This window comes from Halictus rubicundus, chromosome 3, assembly GCF_050948215.1.
Source record: "Halictus rubicundus isolate RS-2024b chromosome 3, iyHalRubi1_principal, whole genome shotgun sequence".
NCBI classification, from domain to species: Eukaryota; Metazoa; Arthropoda; class Insecta; order Hymenoptera; family Halictidae; genus Halictus; species Halictus rubicundus.
Window position 1 is genome coordinate 9,161,186 of NC_135151.1, and position 22,850 is coordinate 9,184,035.

Consider the following 22,850-nt stretch of genomic DNA (forward strand, 5'->3'; position numbering starts at 1 on the left):
TAGGTGTGTAGAAGCTTAAAGAAAATCGTGTGGGAACGCATTTTCGTGGATTCAAATATTTTAATCTTCTTCTGTTTCTCTGCTCAGTGGAGATTGAAGCACCTTAGGATCACGTGAGTATGTTATACTAATTAATTTTCACATGTACAACTAACTTTCTTCTATTTCCTTCCAACAGTGTTTTAATCCCCACGCACTGTCAGAAAATTTTATTTAAACAATTTTACGTTCATAAAACTTTTTTCGTATATGTAGTTTAGTCATTATTTTACACTTGTATACCAAAATATTCTGTGAACTAATTTTAATGTTATTTCACTATCGTAAGACAGTCAATAAGTTACATTTACAGGACTTTTTCATTTTATTGGATACGATTCTAATTATTTTTATATAAAACTGGAAGTTTTAAATGACGTCACTGTTTATACAATTATGTTAGATACAATATAGGAAATTTCAGCGTTGTACGTAGCCTTGGCTGTACCTAACAAGCTTGCAATCTTTACCTGTCGACAGAGTGCTTATGAACTATTGCAAGACATAATTGACGCTATTAAAAATGGGGAATACTCGGAAGCTTTTTAAGGCTTGCTAAAAAAATAGACTTTCCTGCATGCGTGAACACTTTTTCATTCTGCTTTCCTTATTCCATGTCAAATTTTAAAAGATAGCAAGATTTTATATGTTTTCCTGTTTTTAGGAAAATTTAGTATGTACAATATTACAATCATTTAAAAAGAATGTAATATTTCATTGCTACGTAATATATTTGGGGTCATTCAATATTTACACGATCAGAAATTGCAAGGTTTCTGTACTGTTGTTGATAAGAAAATAAGTTTCTAATGATATCCGGAGGTTCACCTGGGATCCCGATCACTTCAGATGATCTGTATTTGTTTCAGCACATTTTAACGTGGTTCAATTCGTTTCAACCCGCTTCGATTTGCTCTAACTCACTATAATCCCCTCGCTCAAAACTTCGTCAATCCATCCCGATTTATTCCCAAAAGCATTCCGTTCCTTCTGTGAACTAGCCTAAGACTTCTACTCCAGAAAAAGTATTCATTTTTCACTCCCAGCAATTTTCATTAACATTATCATAGAACCTCATCGAACAGGTACGTTTTGTTCTATACCTAGTGTGTGTGTATGAATATATGTACATGTGTGTCAAGATCTGTGGTTGAAGACTGAAAAGAAATAAATGAAATATACAAATCAACAGTATGTCCTATTATTATTTTCTGAAACACATTTGTTGTAGTCATATAATTTTTGACACTGACGTATTATTCTGAGTATATATATATACTCTGATCCTTAGACCGATCCTTTAATATTTTACTCTTTAATTGCACTTGTACAAAATTAAAGTATATATTACGTCATTTAGTTATTAAAAATATTATTCTATGGTAAAAAAGCAAATAAACTGCAACTAAAATTTTAATATAAATCAACTGAGTCAGTCGTTTCTAAGTTTCCTTATAGTTTATAGTTAGTTGAAGTTAGTAAAATGATTTAATGAAAATGTCACTAATGTTGTCTGGTCACAGACTTGTTATACTACTTCGTCGTTCACCGCTCACTCGAACACTATTTTACTTTACGAATATTTAGCACGTTCTTTTAGAATATTAGAATCTTAAGTAATTGAAGTTCATATGATTTATTTCTTGTATTATTTTTTAAAATATCCTCATATAGTGAGATCGGTAGGATGCTGGATTGAATAGTGTTAGGATTAAACCTCGATGGCGTCTATCTTTTGAGGTCGAGCCCCGAGCACAAGTATGTAAATTACTTAGAAACAATATTCTTATTTATTTATCACACACCAATATACAAAAATGAAATGTATAATCAATATCAGAATATAATATACTACGAAATTCAAATATATTTAATAAAGATATATCTGAGTATCTTACAAGATTAGAATGATGCTTCAACGTGGAACAAAAAAAATTGTCTACAACATTCTTTGCAGTTGGCACAGAAATTCTGGTAGAAAACGTCTTTCTACGGCCGCTCTAAGGATTATAAATAAGTATTAATTTACGGAACCTTAGTCTAACGAGTTCGCCTAAGTAGTCGTGAGTGAAAATAACGTGTAATAAGATTTTCTGTTCTTTCTCTCCCAACTAGTCCGAAGAAAAACGTTGGTCTGAAACTTGAAATGTCTCATCTGTGACTTTTATATATATATATAAATAATTGTTTTTTGTCTTGTTTTACCATTTTCCTCGTAGATAATCTTCGAACGACGCGATCGAATCGCGAGAACAAAAATCCGAGAGCAAGAATGAAACGTTTAATATCGGTAAGTACAATCTGTCGACGGAATGAAGGTCTGACTGGCGGCTTTGAACTTGTCGGAATGTACATTAATACGTCTAATTAAAACGGAGCGGTATCCGGCGCTCGTCACGACCACGCTAATACCTCACCTCTATGAAAAAACATGGAATGATAATAGTAATTTTTTTTTTTGCCTTGTTATCAGTTTTACACCTTAGTAATATGTACGATTATATCACAAGAAAGATTCAAATACTCTGTACATAATATCCCGGAACGCGAGACGTTTGATCAGGTTTCTTAATCTTACATTTACATACGCCTAAGATTTAATTACAAAGTTAGATATGTCTCAGGTTCACCTGGTATTGTACTTCGACGCAATTTTTTCATGTCTCCGCTCTACTTTCGCGTCCCTCCTTTCCCGTCGCGTCGTTCGCAGAGCGTTAACATGCGGCACGCGTTTCGGTCCAGACGAATTCGTAATTATTCTCGTCCGATCCCTTTGTCGAAACTCTCTGCTCCAAGGACACACATTTTTCGCCCCTGAAGACCCTAAACGCATCGTTCGGTCGTTCGCTCTTACGTTTCTAAACTCGATATCGTTTAATTGGCACATCTGAAATGGCAACTTTCGCATTGGCACGATGAGTGGTCTTCGGAATCGAGATATCTTTTTTTTTCGCGGGCCTCTGTCAAGACTCGCCGACATACCGACGATCCTCGGAAACATGCTAGGGCCCCCGTTCCGTTTTTCCAAAATCGCTTTTGGCAATGGTGAGAGGAAACACAGACCGCGATCGATCCGCGTCTGGATCGCTTGATCGTCCACGGTTGTAACGGCGCTGGTGTCTCGGTGATCGTCGCTACGAACGTAGAAGTGTTAACAGCACCGGTGCAAATCGATTTGTTTGTTTTTTCTTTTCTTTTTGCACGCGTCCACGCCTCGAGTTGGAAGCAAACAGCCGATTCGGAACGCGTGCACCGTTCCACGATTCGATTCGACGTTTCTCTTGAACAGCGGAATAAATATTTATAAGGGACAGGCTACTCGAGCTGCTACTTGATGATAATAGGAGATGGAACGTATAATAAAGCATTGAGTAACTTCGGAAGACAAGTTGAGTAGATAAAAGTGCCTTTAAAGGTTCGACAAACGCCACGTACAACGATACAGTTCTCGATCGAAGTTGTTCGATACGTTCTAATGAAACTTACAATTTAACTTGTTCAATGTATATTTCCGAGAACTAATTCGAACCAATTTTCAGACCAATATCTAAAGCCTCCAACGTTTTCTTACTCGCAGGAAAAAAGAAGAAACGTTCTACGAAACAGTGCATTCCGCATGGCAAGCATTTTAATAGTTCTTCTACAGAGAAATCGTGAATCAACTTTTCAACGAGAGAATATAATGCTTTATTATGTGGCTGCATCGTGAATATTAAATTTTTACTTAGACTGAAATGTTTCTTAATACGTATGTAAGTAGAATGATGCGGTTCGCATGATTACTTCTAATCGACTGTACAAAATCATCGGAACTGAAAGCATTGTTCGTCAAGAAACTGTACGAATAATTCGGCTATTCGTGTCCACGTGTTTTTATTCGAATAGAACGTCGCCGCTGAAGCAATTAGATAATTCTAATATAATCATTGTTAGCCTCGGACGGCCGTTGTGCGTTGTCGCCGCATTAATGTCTAACCGTTTGTTCATCGTGACATTTGTTAGCCTCGACTAGGACGACGAACGTCCATTTTTTTTTTCGATTGCAAAATCTTGCGAATTACTTGCTGGAGAAAGTTGAGTGACGTGGGAAGCGTACGGCGGTAATAAAAAATGTCACGACTGAGTCCACAATATTTAGTTAATACAAATGGTCATTGAGGATCATTGCAACGAAATTGTCCCCACCACATTATTTTATAACTCCTCCTCTTTATGTATACTGATAAAGTGATAGACCATTTGATTTTAACTCGACTATAGTTTCGTTCGAATCGCAGTGACGCCTACAGATAAAAGATAGAACATGCAAGCATAAGTCGAAGGTGTTCCAGAAAAATTAATTAGCTAAAAGAGACAAGAATTGCTTTCCAATGTTTACATTACAATGTTCACGACTTCTTTAAAGAATCTACATCGCTTCCTTCACTGTTTAATAATAAGGACACTGCTGTATGCAAAAGAAAAATTGCCTGCTTTAATAAAAAATGGTGGACGAATAGAATGCCATTATTCCTTTAATAACTCGACTAAATTGAAAGTGCGTCGTTCACAGGCCAGATTGATTAATAACGAGTTTTCTTATATTTTTCTGCCAAAATCCAATTAAGCTCAATACTATTGAACCACAAAAATTGAAAGAACTGTTAGAAATGAATGTACAATACATACACAGTTTCATCGATTTTCACATCAGAGACAAACACATCTACAGTCTCACTACCCATTTTCACCATGCCTAAACACAAACAATCCTCAGTGTAATAATAAGAAATCTTTTTAATTTTGATGAAACAGATTTAAGAATGTGACGAATAGACTGTAAAAGAATGATAAATGGATTGTATGCATTTATGATGTAAACGAGTAGGTCAAGTCCAAACTGTGAAGCCATTACAAGAATGCAAGAATGTTATTACATTACCGTCGACTTAATGAAATTATCAGAAGAAGGAATTTCGCACTTTTTCATTTCGCTAGTGTTTCCAACAATTGGCTTGGACAGTTTCAATTTTCCATTAAAAATTTCAAAGTTTACTGTTTAAACCGAGATATTCAAGTTTTGATGAAAGCATGCCAGTGCGCTGATTCTTTAAAGTTCGTCCGTGAAAGTGCAAATTTGCATAAGCTCGACTTAACCCCTTGCACTACGATGTATTTCACGTTTTCATTGATCAGAAATTTTTTGTAATTCGTAATTTCCTAAGAAAAGGAGAAAATTTATGTCTATTGTATGCCTGTATGTTCTTCAATAGTTGTACATTAGGAGCGCCAAAATAGAATTTTATTTCGGTTGAAAGGAAACTAATAACATACATATTTATTAGACTGTGTACAGAATCTTCATCACGAGTATGACTCGGTATTGTAGGGCATGGGGTTAAGTGTATCTCCGAAAGCAAACTTGCAGCTCGAGAATTTCAGGATGGCGAATGCTACTTCGAGCGCGTTTTCGAAAACGGGAATATCGAATGTCTAACGGGGCCTGAACGAGTTAATAAGAAAATCGACGAACGCGCCGAAACGGTTGCGTCGAACGCGTGCTCGAGAGCGTGTTTACAAGGAAATCTGTAACTTCAAAGGCTGCGACCGCCATGAATATTCAGTAGTCGTTGCATACTGAACGTTTCCACGTAAATGAGGGCCGAGAGTCGTTCTACGTAGTGGACTCAGCCGGACGATAAAAATTGTTCGTTGAACGCTCGCGGGCGGTTTTAGATTTGTGGCCGCTAAATTATAAGTTGTACACCGTGTACAGAGAGCAATGTATCACTATGCTGACAATATTAATGCTTACGTAACGGCGTCATAATAACGATACCCGCGCGTGTATGTCGGGCGCTCGTTAATGGGCAAAGAATAATGATGCTTGAGCAATATAAATAGTCGACCCAAAAATTATACCGTGGAACAAGGTTGTTGGAAATCGTTTCTTATTCGTCATACTGCGCTCCTGCGTCCGTATTGTGTACACATAGAAACATATACGTTCTCCAATTATCGATCGATTCGCAAGCAACAAGGACTCGGCAGTACCGCGAAACTACACAACGTGACTCGACGATCAAATCATTTTTTTTTTTTCAATGTTCCTTTTTAACGAAGTTGAAGTTTGCCGACGAACCGATTCTAAGTGTTTCGTTTAGGGTGCTCTACGGATGGGACTGCAGGGTCCTCGGGACACAGGGCGAGATAATAACGCGGCAAAAGCGTTCACCGTAATCATTGCACAAATGTTTCGACTATCGCTACTCCTATCGCAAACGAGCCTAGAACCTCCGTTCGAGAGACTACGACGATTACGGTGTCTCGGATTGGTCGGAACGATCCCGAATCGATCGATATCGCCGGCCCTGTTAATCGGCAGGGTCTTCGCATGAACAGGCAGTGAAAGAACAAAGTTACCTCTATGGTCGATAGACCGGATGCACACCGGATTGCCAGGTATCTGTGTACCATTGACGCGGATCGGGAGCGTATTGGTTCGAGATCTTGCTCGAAACGAATAAATACATATCCTGACTCGCTTCGTTAAACGAAAGGAGAATCAATTAAGCACCTCGTGCACCAACGTTCGTTGACGGTTCGACTCGGCTCGAGATTCGGGCCGAGGTCCATCGAGGTCTCCCCGTGACTCTCGTCGGAATCGACGTCGACTGATATTTTTCGGCGATTGCACATTTCTCGCGACCTCGTTTCATTGATTTTTACCTAGAACACTTTCGACCAGCCAACCTCGGCGTAACACGTCTGCCCGCAATAATCGTGATCGTCGCCCGGGCACGCGAAGCACCTGCCCTTCGGACGACTTTGTGCGCGACCTAAACTCGGTTTCACTATAATACAAACGCTCGCAAGGGTATATCGCGGACATACGTGGCGTTATCAGTGGTCCACCAGAAGCTGTTCTCGCGACGGGTTATGCTTGACCCGCGGAGGCTCAGTTGTACGGCCACGAGTGCCTGATTGAAGTGACCACGTTCGAGGTAGGCGGGTCCTCCGGGCGTCACTTCTTCATGTCGTTCATCAACGAGCCGTCCTTACTCTTGTTGTCGAGGCTCGACTGCTGACTACTTGTCACGCCGCTACCGTTGCCCGGGTACATCTTCTCCAGATGGTTCAGGGACTCGCTTAGGAACTTCTGCAATCAGACACGGCACGGTTTAACATCTTTGTGGACAGAGTGTTCTTTGCACACATTCTTTCGAAATGTTTTATTCGAGAATGGTAAATGTTGTAAATTTAACAATTCACACGCTCATTATGTAAGATTTCAAAAATTGAAATAAAGGGGATAGTCGGATAAAAAGGCTAATGGACCATTCGGTAGGGCATCATGCTATGTAAAATTTTCACGCTATATCTCAACCGAGAGGGTAGTTACGGGGTAAAATAGAAAAGATTAGTTTTTGGCTTGTTTTCATTATTTAGTCATATGCGAAAATTCTACTGTGATTATACTGTATAATTATATTATATATATTATATTATATGTATAAATATATTGTAATTAATTCAGATTTTTAAGTAGAACATCCTGGTTGTAAAAAATCTAAAAAAAGAAAATGGGAAAAATGTAGATTTTGCATTGAAGTTTTAGAGCGACATCATTTATATATTTACCGTATCAGTGTACAGATATACGTATTGTTTACGAATTTTTTCATGAAATCAACTATGCGCATACAAACGTTTGAATAATTAAAAGTTGTACCTGTATTGCCGTAAGAGCGGCTACGATTGCAGGACTTCCGAATCCATGTGATATGAGAGAGAAATGCGTTAGGTGTCTCTGTATGCTTGGGTCGAGTATATGCTGAGGCCGTGTGTTGCAAAGTGGTGATCTATCCTGGTTCAGAAGATCCATCAGCTCTTTGGTGATTTGTCTGAAATCGACCAGCAAAGTCAACCGCGTTCTCCGAACAAACTAAACTTCCAAAAAATCCAGTCCCACACTTCCAACCACGTTGGTCGATCATTTAATTCGTTCCCTTCTCTCGGAAGCTATAATTACATAAAATTCCGACCGCCGAAAGAAGCAGCTGAACGTTTTCATTTAAGACCCCGAACAAATATCCGATGCCCCCGATAAATTTCATGCACCATTGTTAGCGGCGAGGATATAAATTCTTACTTGGTGGCATGAAGAAGTTCTTTTCTCCTGTAGGAATCTTGCGGTTCACAATGCTGCCGGCTGAGGTATTCGGCAACTTGTTTGGCAGGGAATTCGGTTTCGCAAACGTATCCGAAGTCTCTGGCAAGGTGAATGGCTTCTCCTGAAAAAGAAATAAAATACCCCGCTGTAGGAATGGAATTACGTAACCGGTCTATGGAAATGTATGAATTTTTTGCGGACCGTCTACCACTTAACGGAACGCGACGAAACGTTCTAGCTTCGGGCCCGAAAAACTTCATTATGCGTATCCATCGGTACTTATTGAGTCAATCGGAGGGCAATGGCTGTTCGAGAAAATGATTAAAAGAAATCACACGCAAATATTGATTTGAAGTGCACACGGTCCGTTTGATCTTATCAAACGAGTTAATTTATATTTAAAGATTCTTCTCTTACTTATTTAAAGAAATGGTCATAAGATTATCGGAATAAAAATTGTCATCAATTGCAAGGAACTGGTACCAAACCGAAAGTTATTTAAAAAAGGAGAAATTTCGGTTTGGTACCAATTCCTTGCGATTGATGACAATGTTTATTTTGCATAAAGATTCGCAGGCTAGTCATAACTCTGCTGTCTAGTTATGGTTCAGCGTGTGAATTTTTTAAATTCTTTCTAAACGATAAATCTCTCGGAACGATGAATTTAAAGTTAGTAGAAAATTAGTGAAGGCAGGATACTCCATCGCTTAATTTTCAATTTATTGAAACTGCTAAGGGGAGGAACACTGTTTTCTTTCTGCAAATCAATTGTTTTACATAGAATTCCACAGTCCAGGTGCAATTTCTTAAAAGATTAAGAGCCAAGACTCCGTAGATTCGCGATAAGGTAGAGTGACCACGTCACCGAGAAAAATAGGTGAAAAATGGTTATCGTTTTCTGGCGTCAGAATTCATAATATCGATTCATAATAAGAGAGTTTAGGGACGTCAATGTACTATTTTCAACTTGCTAAAATTAGTGAAGAAAGAACTTTTTATACTTGACTACTGTTCGTCGCAATTAATGCACAAAGTTATTACAATAAACAGGTCCACGTTTCACACGTGCCAATTGAAAGATTGTTCGCCAACGTCAAAGAGGCGAGCCAATTTGTGATAATGAAACGCCATCCCTCTGATCGTATTCTTCCTCTCTTTCACTGTTTCTCTCGCATGCTGTCTCTTCGGAAATTTTCTCTAGATGATAGCGGGTAATTAGGCAGCTACAAGTGAGGTCCCGTGCAAGATGGAGGCAGACCCGCTGGGCGGTATTATGGCAACCGGGTAATACCACCCGCAGGCCTGCCGGGTTTTGCCTACGAGGCCGAGAACACAGTACCACCTGCAGTCAAATTATCCAATTCCGAGGACCCGTTCTACCGTTTCCAGTTTTGTCGCGACAAAATCACGCGAAACTTTTTCTAACCACTCGTTGCCCAATCACCATTCATAATAGTTCCGCGATATCGAAATCCCTAATCAAATACGGGAGGACAGTTGCTTAACATGGGATTATGTTAAATTGATCATGGATCCTACAAAAATAGAATGGAATTTTTCGTTTATCGCTTCCAAATTACGTAGGTGTTAGATGGACCAGTGATGTACAGTGATTTCTCTATATATGTCGCCAAGGCATGGATGATAAATGTCGCGAAATTATCCCCACTACCGCGGGGTATACCCCGTGTAAACATAACACGGCTTGGGGTATGTCTCCTGGACGATAAACGACGCTGGCAGGACCCGTGTTCGTTGACATATGTATATCGAGAATTCACTGTATTTCAGTCATTAGAATGATAAATGCGTCATTGCAATTCTTTTTTAGAAGCGGGAGTGACTTGATTAGAATAAAAAGTGTCTAGCGAAAAATTGGAATAATCTTATCATCTAGCGATGTCATTCCTTATCAAATGTGTGAACAAGCAAAGCTAGTTTATATTGGTCACACCAAATGATTTGTACTAGCGATTGCTATTTTTGCAGCAACGTAAAAAAATGGAGAAGACGTTTACATGAAGGAACTAGTTGATTTTGTTTTGACATTTTAGTACTGGAAAATACAGAGAACCATTTCACACCGTTGCAGGCTATCGCACACGTACTCGCATAGTTAAAAGTGTTAAGTAGTTTTTTCTCACGTGACCCTGCTGTCTTGTTACACGTAATTAATGATGCACGTTCTTATAACCGAACGCGTAATATTAGTTGTCATTGCTGTTCAGAGTAAATCGCAAGCGAGACGCGTAATTATTGTTTAATGATCACGTTGTTAGCACCGTCGTCGACCGTCGTCGATTAACATTCTCGAATTAATGTTTTCGTTACAGTTGTCCACTGAAAATGTTCCCCGAGCGTTCGATCCATTGTTCGGAAATAATCAATGCTTTCTACTCACCCACGTTTCGGAATTGTGAATCATCACGAATACGAATTTTCCCAAAAGTCTCGTGCTTTTTTTTTATCCAGATTAAAATTGTGGATGTAACTCCTTTTCATTCGTTTCATAGGACCGTTCTATTCATTTGTGACCGCTCTATATTTGCTCGAGACGCCTCATGATTTTATGACACACGCTGCGTGATGTTCATAAATGATGTCTATAACACGTGCCATTAAGAATAACGATCCACGATCGAATCATTAACAGAGGACGTGCAGGATTCCGCGACGCGCACGTACAAAGTGCAGCGGGTCGTTTCAGCCAGGTTGTAATAGTGATCTTGGAGCGGAGAACTCGGCTGCATCTCCTCCGTTGATTTGCATATACCCCTTGCAACGCGTATTTCTTAACTTCCTTTAATTTCCACGAGCCAAATCTGAATCTTCGTCACGTTCCGTCTCGAAACGCAAAACATGCATTTGCGCACAGCTCGCGCACATAATCAGCCCGTGGCTATAGTACTTCAAAACAATACAGTCGTTTAGTTGAACGGGAAAGAATTAGTATCTCAAGGTGTCGCGCATTTGTGTGTCTACAAAAATATTTGTACCAGCCTCGAAGACATTGATCTCGTCGTTCAATTTTACGGTTCCTGCATGCTTTGTCTCTCCTCGATGCGAGTTTACAGGCTTGATCGCAAGTCCGTCGTAGCAGAAAATCGCAATACTTGGGAAAAATCTAACACCGCGGTGCACCGATTCGTTCGAAAGGAAGAATGCCGATCAGAACGATAATTTATGATACAGACGTGCGCAGAGACAACTCTATGCAACGAACAGAAGACACTCTGCCCGATGCAGATCAGGACCATAGATTGGCCGAAGGTGATTACAGATGCGGGCTACAGATTGGCACGGGCAGCTATACGAGAACGAATCAGCAACGTGACTCGCGAATTAATGATCAGCTTTTTTACTTGATGACTTTACTACGGTCGTTGTCGGTCCTTCGACGTTCGATCGGAAATCTGATGAGTCCATTATAAAGCGGAGAGTAAATAAAAATGCTCCTGGACCCGTTACTCTGTGTAACGAGAACATAAATTGAAAGCAAGTTATGTCTGTATGCATTATTTTCTCAATAAACGGTTAAAATATCGTTCGTACTCTAAGCAACATTTTTGTCCGTTTAAACGAGTGACGTACAATATTGAAAAAATATTTCTAATTTTCGGGCCCGTTCTAATTAGGTATTTAATTTAGAAAGTATTTCCAATTCTTTTAAAAGTGTTTATTACTACGGCCGTCGTTTGCTCGACCACGTAATTTTCGTTGCAACGCTGAAGGAATGTGGGGCAAATGATAGTGCATTCGACTAGCGTTCGTGTATCTCTGGCAACAAGGTCGATCATTTTGATCGACCACAAATTGTGCACGGCTTCGATAATCGAGGTCTGAAGAAAGTTTTTGAAGCAACTCTCTTCTGCTCACTCTCGAACAATCGTGAGGAGATTGTGCTTGCGGTTTCTGCCCTGTTGCGGCGACAAAATAGAGTAATATTGCTGAATGTGCAGTGCTACCTTGATAATGGTAGAGGGAATATTTCGCGTTCTGTGCTGAGATAGATCAATGTCATGACTGCGGATCTTTATGCAAAATAAACATTGTGTGCATTCACTGCAAAGGTACAAGAGTCGAATGTCTTTTCCCTCTTAATAATTTTAGTGGGCCGGTAGAAATGTATTGACACTCTAAGCCTCTAAGAGTTTTTTAAATCTTTCTGGTGTTTCAAATTACAGATTTTGTAAGTGCAGTTTGAAGTGCAGTCGTTATTAAGGTGCATAAACCGTCAATGATCTACGCAAAATTGGATAACTAAATTAGCAAGAATTTACCCGAATGTTAAACCCGAATAATAGCTCCAACAAGCACATTCGCGGATCTGTATGCAAAATTTTAAATAAAAAGAAAAAAAAAGAAAATAGAAATATTTTTATTTTATTTAAAATTGATAATTTTATTTTCATTTTCTTTTTTCCTCGTTTTAATAAATTGCCGATAACCATCGATCCTCTTAGATTCTTCGAGTCCTTCTGCTGTCTCAAATTTCGTCTAGTCACGTTTGTCATAAAAGCATAAAATCCGTTGATAGGAAATGATTTTTTGCGACCGTCCAGGTGATGGTAGGTCGAGCTTTTTTCCCGTCAACCAGACACGAATTTATGCACGAATCACGCACTTATGGTTGTACATTATTCGCACGTGTCCGAAGTTGTATACACCTGGTGCGTTCGAGAGTAGATTCCCACACTTTCGCTGCACTCCGCGAACTCTGTCAATAGCTCGCTAGACGCAAGTGGATATTTCGAAATGTTCTATTGGTTATTTTGCTTTTCAGTTTTTGGGGGTTCACGACCTCGTAGCAATCCGTACAGTTCGAGGTGTCATCAATCAATTCGAGGTCGAAATGATTTGAATAGCTTCGAGCACGTTAGAATTTCGTCGTTGAAAATTCTTTTAGACATAATCAATTATTCAAATTGAATTGCCCTGACAAATCGGTCGAAATGTTTTACCAAATTATGCGGGCTGATACATCTGTTCAGCTAATGATTCCGTTAGCTTCTGTACGTCTATAGATGACGATTATTTCTGCGCAGAAAGACCAAAATTGTTGGACGAATGCGAAATAAAAATTGTCTTTATTGATCTCAAGATACAGAAGCTACATAGACAACCTTCCGTTCCTTCTCTGAAGAATTTTAATAAAATAAAGCAAACTTCGCAGTTCTGCAACTTTAAATAAATACACTTGCGGTTTAAAGCCAATGTTTACACAGATACTGGCGTTACCTTCGTAGGATATCTCAGAAAGATATTATTTTCATTCGAATTAGCAAATAGGCGCGAGAACGGGTGCCGCAGTTTTTCATTAGAGGGAATACAAGGGTGGCGCGAAGACGATAAGAAAATTGCAATTAAGAGATAAACGGTAACTAGTCGACACAAACTAACGAACCACGGAATTTATGCAGTGCAACATAATCGGATCGCGTTCGGAGATGTCGCTTCCGCGCATTTATTCCGCCGATACGAGCATCGACACGACAATCATTGGAAAACTGTTCCGGACATGTGCACGCAAGAAAAAGAAAATTGATGTGCGCCACGGCACAGTTGTTGCCGTTGAACATCCTCGGGATTAGCTTCTACTAAATGTCATCGAGGAATGGGGATTCTAAATAACGCACGAAACGAGTTTGAAAACCAGTATGTTGCGCGACAGTTAATTAGAACTCCGAACGGAATGGGCTCATGGTAGCAATAGAAGTTATGAGTAATTAATTACGCAGAAGCGACTTTTCTGTCCTGAGCATAGTGGCATTAGATTGCAACACTAAATCAGCAAGGAATCGATATTTCCACGAGCTATTATAGAATTACGATGCTCCGTGGAACTAGATTACGTTGCAAAATTGGTAGCGCAAATCATTTTCATCCGGGAAATTCAATACTCCTGTTGCGCTCGTGCAAATTTCCTGTTATCTTAATTGCAATAGGTATGTGCGAAGTTTTCTTCAAACAAGAGAGTAATCGGGCTTTCCTATCTTGAATTATAACGAGTGCTCGATACACCTATATTTACCTGCTTACGAACAGGTATAAAACGTTTACTATTCCTACCACCTGTGCTTGAATCTACAGTAGTTAATGTATCTACCTGCTTGCAAAAAGCATGCAACCTACAATTTAACCGAAGTTCAATTCGATAAAGCTAACCAGCATTTGATACGTTCAGTACTAGAACATGTTGATAATGGTAAAGTCAGGATGATCGTGAATAGTAACGATGTTGGTAAGAGCACACGTTGGTACGGTACATTCTAGCAAAATTTATGCCATTTGCGCTGCTGGTTTCAGTCGATCGAAGATAAAAATAAACCACTTATATTTGAAATTGTATGAATTTTCATAAGATGATTAATATTAACGCGACTTAAACAGAAACTTGTACAAGTTTTTAAGAGTCAAATATATTCCACCTCAGTTGACCTTCAACGACCTTGAACGACACCTTGAGTCGTAGGTCACTGTTACGCGTCTTAAAACGCCCTATTAGATCGTACATAGAAAAGTATATCATTCTAATTTAAGAAACGGAGTTGACCTTCGCATGCCCTCGACGCGTCCATCTAGACAACGAAGAAAATAATTTTATCCCACTTGTTTTCTATTTCCCTTAAAATGTTTTATTCTGCGTTGTATGCTTAAATTTTAATCTTTACATCGCCGCAATAATAATATAATTGCTCCGAAGATTCATGCAAGAACGGTTGCATGGAACTGCAGCATAATGAAGGAATCAATTACCTTTTTCTTTCGATTAACGTGCAACAATTATAATTGAACGTTCGCGAGAAGGAGGTACGAATATTATGCAAGATTTTGCGCGGGTCTAATATGCAGTGCGATGACGAGTGTTTATTGCTTGTCGGAACATATAGTGTGCGCCCGAGTGTTAAAATCACACGTACCGAAATGTAGAATAGATAGTATTATTAAAAAAAATTTTTATTAAAAATAAATAGGGGTTTTATTAAAAAAAAAAAAGCGAGAGAAAATATTAATAGGATCGTCAGGCATTAAAGAGAAGCAATTTTTGTGGTGAAAAATACTGTTCTTAAAACGTTCAAGTTTCAATGTTTATTACAACCATAATTTTGATTAAATCGTACTAATTCCTCCGTTTCCGAGATCCAGGGACATTTAAGAAATAATGTTCATTGGTTAGATATCGATACGAGAAAGTTAGTTTTTGGACTAAATGTTACTTAATTGTCCGATTCGGACCACTGTGCGGCGTTGAGTTGTAATCAACGGTCTCGCAGCCGAGTCATTAAAGGCCCTTCGCGAAGAGAACAGTGTGATCCTCACATGTAAAATCGCGATGCGCACGTACGTTACGTGCGCACGTTATTAAAGAGCACGGTGCAGCAATGAATATTCCGTGGAACGATCTTGATTAACTTGGCCACTCTGTCTTACGCCGGGGCCCCGAACGACGACAAAGACTTTTTACCGACGTTAAAAACTGTTTAATGTCGTGTCGCTTATGCGAAATGATTTCATCGAAGTCATTCCGAAGTAGAACGAGCACCGGACTATATGCCATAAAGCCGCGTATTCGCCGTGTATATACTGATTGTAGTACGCGGCTTAATCACATACGAAGATAGAGATCTTTTTGAAACGCTATGCAGATTACTATATTAAGAAGTCTCTCCCAAACGTACACTTTGACAGAAAGATACTTTCTATCGATAACCTTCTTCAACTATAATCGCTTTTTATCTCACCATTTTATTCATTTAGATTTTACTTACGATTCTCTTGTAACCTTTCTTCCTCTATTTTTCAAGTATTACTACTGGATAAATTTTAATGAACACCGCTGTAGACGTGTACATACATTAATATAAAGCCACTGATGAACAAGTCATGACGTTATTCATGTAAATGCGAATACCTAATAGTATGATACATTAATCAGGTTTATAAATTATATATTCAAGCTCTGCATACCCGAGTCTTCATTTTACGACTGATTAGCTTTGATCGATGAAAAGCGGATAAGAAGTTTATATAATTGTAAGATTGAAATCATATTGAAATCAACTCTTAGAATGTTGTAAAAAACTATTCTTCATATGCAGACATGTTCTTAACGAACAAGTTGTCGTCTGAAACGAAGTTGTTTGAAACACAGTTTACACATACATAATTTGTTGGTTATCGCAAATGTGTCTGTAAATCTCCATATTCCGAGTAGAATATTTGTTCCTTTCAACAAATTCTTACATTTCTCCAAGTTGAAATGAAAATTTCAACAGTAACGTAAATATTACACAGCGAACGTTCGTGCAGTTCCAGCTTATGAAAATCTGCGAGGTTTTATTAAAATTTTATTGCAATTCATTAAAAATCGCAATACTTTATTTTCAATTCTATTGAAATCGCGAACGGAGGAAACGGAATTTCAACGAATCCCAGTTTCCTGGGATTTACCTTCAAAAATGTAAGTTTATGCAAACATATCCGCAGTATAGATGGAAAATAAATGAAAAGTAGAAACTTTTACATTGTTTACTGGTGTAGAATATAAAAGCTCACCTTCCACTAGCGATGTCAAGAGCGTTACATTGGCGGCCTTCCTCCTTCCGGCTGGCAAGTTTAGTCCAATCTTTTCCAACTTTTCTCTAAGCAGACGACCACCATTTTTGGATTTCGCTCTGAAAACAAAAGTACAATATAGTGAGCAACAATTTGAGAAATGATTCAGTTCCGTACAAGAATGATACCACTGGTTCAAGACTACCAAAATAATTGATCACTGTACCTTCCAGAACCATAAGGCAAAACATTGAAACGTAAAAACATTAATAATAATGGTATTGCGATGAAACTTGGTGGAAGCAGTGTTGGATAGTTCTACTTTGAACTTACATTAACATCTTCTATACAGCGATCGTCGTTCATTTGTTATAAATAACGAAAGACGCGTCGCCCGTTGCAGGTATCGTCAAAAAATGAATGCCAGTCGAAAAGGCAAGATGCATTCACACAGAACTATTTGTATAAAATCATTAATAATGAAGATATTGTGACGAAACTTGGTGGATACAGTGTTAGATAGTTCTACTTTGAACTTACATTAACATCTTCTATACAGCGATCGTCGTTCATTTGTTATAAATAACGAAAGACGCCTCGCCCGTTGCAGGTATCGTCAAAAAATGAATGCCAGTCGAAAAGGCAAGATGCATTCACACAGAACTACTTGTATAAAATCATTAATAATGAAGATATTGTGACGAAACTTGGTGGATACAGTGTTGGATAGTTCTACTTTGAACTTACATAAACATTTTCTATGCAGCGATCGTCGTTCATTTGTTATAAATAACGAAACATGCTTCGCTCGTTGCAAGCATCGTTCAAATTAGAAATCACAACGATGATTCGGATTTTGCGTGCAACCTCACCGAAATGTACAATGATCTGTAGTATTCGTGTTGTGATTCCAACGTTGTTAAATCAGCGATCAGAAAGACCTTGCAGAGCAAGGATGTCCAGAATACGACGCAAGAACGGTTACCGCAACCTAGACACCAAGTTCATTTTTCTAGACACGAATGCAACTTTCTGACCACTCCTGACACATTGCGGTGATGCAAAGGGAGACAAATGCATCCAGCCTGTACAAGTGCACAATTTGCGTGTGCAATCGGACGATTCCCATTGAAATGAGTCTTTGTTTCTCGACTAATGCGATTGTTCATCCCGATATTTCTCGGACGCCGTGTGTCAAGCCATTGGCCCCGCGGGAATTTCGAAATGGGACTGCTTCATTAATCATTTTTGCCGCGATCATTGAAGGAAGAGAAAAGAAATCGACGAGAGAAAGAGAGAGAGAGAGAGAGAGAGAGAGAGAGAGAGAGCCCGAGAAGAAAGAGAGGTGGCGGAACGGTGTAAGCAACGTCAGAGAAACTGGGGAATTAGCATAATCCGTGGCTACGCGTGTCATCCGTCCACCATTGAGCAATACGACCGGTACTATCGAAGACATTGAACGCGAGCATGTCTCTTAAGCTGGTTACACTCTCATTAATTGTGACGGAGATTAAAATAGTAATCCGACCCCGTTACAACTGATATCTAGCGCAATAGTGTGCATTACTCTGTCGTGGATGCTCTCAGACATTTTTAAATTCCTCCGAGAGCAACGTTACAAATTAAGCGGAATGTTGCCTTGCATCGCGTGTAAAAAACTAATCGAGTCACTATCATCTTCCAAGAACTTTGATTACGACTACTACTACTCTTCGACTTGAAGGATTTCATCTCGAGGACTTGTTGCACAGTAAAATACAAATTTAGAGTATCAGCGATTCTACACAATATTCTTATTACATGTTGCATGTGTAAAACATGCGTAAAACGTTCGGTAACGTTCAGTAGGTTGACTTTTAAAATAGCAACCATAAAAATTCCCCAGGGTCGAAGGAATTTGCTCAACGATTTAAAACTGGAAGGTTAAAATTCACTTTGTGTCATCAAAAATATATACAGTAAACGCATGAGAGCGGAAATTAATTCTTATATCTGTACAGATATGTCGTCGTTTTATTTGTTTAATTGAGACGCTCGGTGGACGTAGAGAATAAAATCTTGTGTGACCTTTGACGTTGCGAACGCGTTTTTAAAAACGGAATGTAGGAAGGTTCGAGCGAGAATACCGCTGCATTCGATCAAGGATTGAAACGATTTTACGAAAGAACGAGGTGACAGTAATATTCAGACAGAAGATCTATTAGAGACTACTTGAACGAACATTTCCGTGACGTGTAGCGCAGATAATACTTCAACAAGTCAAGAATCCCGGCGACACGTGACGCTAACTGGTTCTGAAGCACGTCTTTTTGCGGGACACCATCGAGAATTCGATAGTGTTCCTCCACACGCCCTATTCATCCATCATTCAAGGACCAAGATAACGGTAACGCGTATCGCCCACCTTTGTTCGGCTCGGGCAGCCGGTCAGTCCGGTAATCTTTCGGTTCGCTCGGTAATTAATACACTTTACCGCTATAACAATTTAATACGTCTGCCCTCGAATCTATGCTGTCGACTTCGTGTTTCTACCGTGTAATCTCGCAGCACCAGAAATTAACCTACCAGCACCATTTTGTTTGCCCTTATTGAATCAGGTTGCTGCATACGAAACCTCCAATTTGTAACAGTAACGTTCGACAAACATAACTTTTTCCTGAATAAGACCTGTTGGTCGAAGCATGCGCTATTACAATTATATGGCGGATCTTTATGCAACATGAAATGTTTATAGATCGTTCGCAAGAAAAAGGAGCCAAGTAGAAGTTTATTTCTAACGTAAACAATTTGATGTGTTCGAAAATAACATATTTTTATTATTTTATTTATTTTTATATTTCAAATGAAATTAATTAGCTGATTCAATAACCACTGTTTAAACTGAATTACGAACCCAAGTTACATGATATACTTGGCTACGATTTTTTGAACGTATAATATCAGGGACATTAAATAAATTTGGGAATATTTGTTAGATACAGTGAATAATATTTTCCGCAAGAATTTACTATCATGCGATCATCGTATGACGAAACACACCATGCAAATATTAATATCACGTCAAACTTAAATCACGTATTCGTTCAGTAATTGCAGATATCCGTATGCATATGTATGCACATATTCTTCTAATACATATTCACGTATTTTTCTATACATCGTTCCTTAACGATCATCATTTAATATGCAATTATTCCGTAGCAATTATGCACTCGTTATCGTCCCAGAGCATTTAAGGAAATATTTTATGCAAACTTTTTCAACGCGTCGACAGTTGACATCTCCGATATTGTCACATTGGGCGTCATTGGGAATAATGGATGGATAATTTACTTGTTACAATTCTCCTTAAAAAAGAATAATTGTATAAGGAAGTAGGCCATCAGTATCATCGAAATAACACACGAACAATTAATTAAAAATTCTGCCCTAAATTATTCTACTATTATACAGCCTTCCCAAGATGTTTGAATTGGCAAGAAAATGTTTTAAGAGCAACAATTAGGCAATTTTCTTTTAACATTTTGGAAATTATTAGTTGAATCCCTTCACCACTAATTTCAGGGAGTGTTTTCAGCATAATGGACTTTCAGGGAATGCTGTTGGGAAGTAGTGCAGGATTCTAAAAATTTTTGAAAAATTCTGGACTACAAAAATTGTTTTCTCATGTATTCCAAAATGGCTTCCAAGCCAGTCATCGCGTCGTCTACATATACAATACAATATGTAAACTCACGCACACACAGCTTGCATTTAATGAGTAGCGTTCCCATTTTTTTGTCCAACCCCTGCATCAATTTATTTATTATCGACGTCATCGCAGCGAGTCCTTTGAACGTGACGAGAGCAATTCTCTACTCATTATAGAGTCTTGTCCCGAGAAGGATTCTTGGCGAACAAGGTTCGTTCGTTCCCAGGATTTCTGCGATATTCTTCGCGCCCTTCGACTCGATCCACTACCCCATCGCTCGCAAGCGAATCCTAGGGCACCCTGCGCCCCTGATTACTCGAGACATCCTCGAACACTGGCATCGTTAATCGTCTGAGACCATGGCGTTGTATTACCGAACCGAAGGACCTCGTTCCGATCGAACGTGTCCTTGCCACTAACGATCCTCAATGGAACCCCGAGGAAGCGAGTGGGGTCCAGATGTAGGAAACCTATTAGGTCAATTTCTGAATCGAAAACTGTTAGAGTAGATGCGTGAATATAATGTTAACAGAATGCGCCTAACAGTACAATGATAAATCTTATCCGCGTTACATCGCGCCGTATCGGTTAGTTTACAGAACAAAAGTCCCACGCATTCGGCCAATTAGGGCACTTGCACACAATTCACGAAGATTTACGAATGGTCTCTATGTAATGTTACGGTAAAACAACAACAATTTTTTTAGACACCTGCACGAATGTTTTCGAATCTTCGCTTTTGTCGTCCAAATTCCGAGCAATAATAATTTCAACACAATTTTTATCTACAACCTAGTGAACTAATTCTTCTAGCATATGTAAAAATCTCAAGGTCGTTTGTTTCAAATTGAAAAAAGGTTATTAGTTTCTGGAGGGGTTGCACTTGATTAGCCGACTGTAGATGTATTACATTTATCGATGGCGGGTAGACACAATGTCCTTTTCTTCTATAAACAATAAGTCCCATTGTGGCTCGTTATCATTGGACACCAATAAGCGTCAGACAGATTTTACAGCCGATCTGTGACACAAAAGATTGACTCGTACCGTTCACGAACTACGCCCGGCGTTGCTGACTTTTTAACAATCCTCAATAACGGCGACGCCGGTATTAACTTCTTACTCGGTTTTGAGTTACGGCCGATTACGTCTCTGAAAAGCTATTCAGATTCCACGGTGTACCGTATAATGCCCGTGTAAATGTGTGTCGAAGCGTCGGCAAAAAAGAAGTTTACTCGCCGGGTCCCGCGGCCGTGGAAGCGTAAACGCGGCGTTTTTCGCGTGGCAATCGTAAAAGGCAATTTGACCGTATGTTTTATTCATAATCCCATGTTTCATTTTCGTGGGCTGCGCGCCCGGTTCTTGCGGCCGGTTAACGACTCCGAGGATTATCCCTGCGAGCTAAACAATTCGCAATTGCAATTTTTCCGTGTTTGTCGTGAAACACCTTCGATAATGCGACACGCTAATTCCTGTATCGGTATTCCGGTTGGCAGCACCGAAACTCCCGTTCATTGCACAATAAATATTCACGAATTTCATGTTTATGCCAATAACCGAGTACTCGAGTATCCAATTTCAATTTATTTTTTTTTTGTTTTCAATGTTTTTCGCATTCTCGTTCGACAATCGCAAAAACTGTTTCTCGTCCTTCGGACGATTTTATATTAATTCGAGTTTCTGGCACATACAACTACAGACGCTTCGAATTTAATGAAAACAGTATGAAAAGGTTATTAGACAAATATTATTAACTCGCTGCATTGTCCCCTCCATGGGGCGCACTGGATCGTTTATGTTCTATTTTTCATTTACTGTTTTCGGCTTTCAAAAAATCTGAAAAAATCCTAGTTTAACCCTACTTTAACCATTTATTTACTGAATTTCTTAAAAGTTTTTCAATTTTCTGCTAACCTTTTTAAATACTTATTTTAGTAAACACCGTACAGCACACTTTTCATTACAAGTCATCACCAAGGTCATTAATTACATGGAACATAATTTGGGACTTCGAAGTTCCAACCATGAAATAGTATATAATTTTATAATATCGGCTCATAAAGTTCGTAATATATCAAATTTTACATTATATATAATTAATACTAATAACCACAAATTATAACTTACCAAAATGCAAAACAAATAAGTATTTTATCTATGCAAACACATGGACGATTTCCAATTAGTAGAAAATAAAAATTCGGAAAAATTGGAGTCCCCCCCTCCTTTCCCTTCGAAATGATTCAAAAGTAAAATTTTCGCCTAGACGTAAACGAGTGTGCCCACGGAGAGTTAAACGTCAGTTTGTAATTAATCTTTTGCATTCGATGATCCCGTGGAAGTATTCTCGTGGGGATCGTCGAGCTGGAATGATACCTTCTGAAGTTACATTCAATTGGTTTTATGCATTCC

General features: G+C 38.9%; 2 protein-coding genes across 7 annotated transcripts in view; one reads left to right on the forward strand and one right to left on the reverse strand.

Moving 5' to 3' along the window:
• The window catches only part of LOC143352606 (KH domain-containing, RNA-binding, signal transduction-associated protein 3), a 60,428-nt gene that overhangs the window by 7,533 nt on the left and 30,045 nt on the right, over positions 1 to 22,850 (forward strand). Inside the window, exon 9 of one of the 2 annotated variants that reach the window (XM_076785246.1) lies at positions 4 to 1,205. The exons of the other annotated variant lie outside the window; for it this stretch is intronic. Within the exon in view, the coding sequence (XP_076641361.1) occupies positions 4 to 11 (8 nt within the window). The 3' untranslated portion in view covers positions 12 to 1,205. Of the gene's footprint in view, positions 1 to 3; positions 1,206 to 22,850 lie in introns of those variants that run through there. 2 annotated transcript variants of the gene reach the window in all.
• Positions 5,239 to 22,850, reverse strand: part of Tfap-2 (transcription factor AP-2) — a 182,335-nt gene continuing 164,723 nt past the window's right edge. For all 5 annotated transcript variants that reach the window (XM_076785244.1, XM_076785243.1, XM_076785241.1 and 2 more), the window contains exons 6-9: positions 16,748 to 16,866; positions 8,171 to 8,312; positions 7,751 to 7,922; positions 5,239 to 7,177 (exon numbers count right to left, since the gene is read on the reverse strand). In XM_076785244.1, coding sequence (XP_076641359.1) covers positions 7,043 to 7,177; positions 7,751 to 7,922; positions 8,171 to 8,312; positions 16,748 to 16,866 — 568 coding nt within the window. In that variant the 3' untranslated portion in view covers positions 5,239 to 7,042. The remainder of the gene's footprint in view (positions 7,178 to 7,750; positions 7,923 to 8,170; positions 8,313 to 16,747; positions 16,867 to 22,850) is intronic.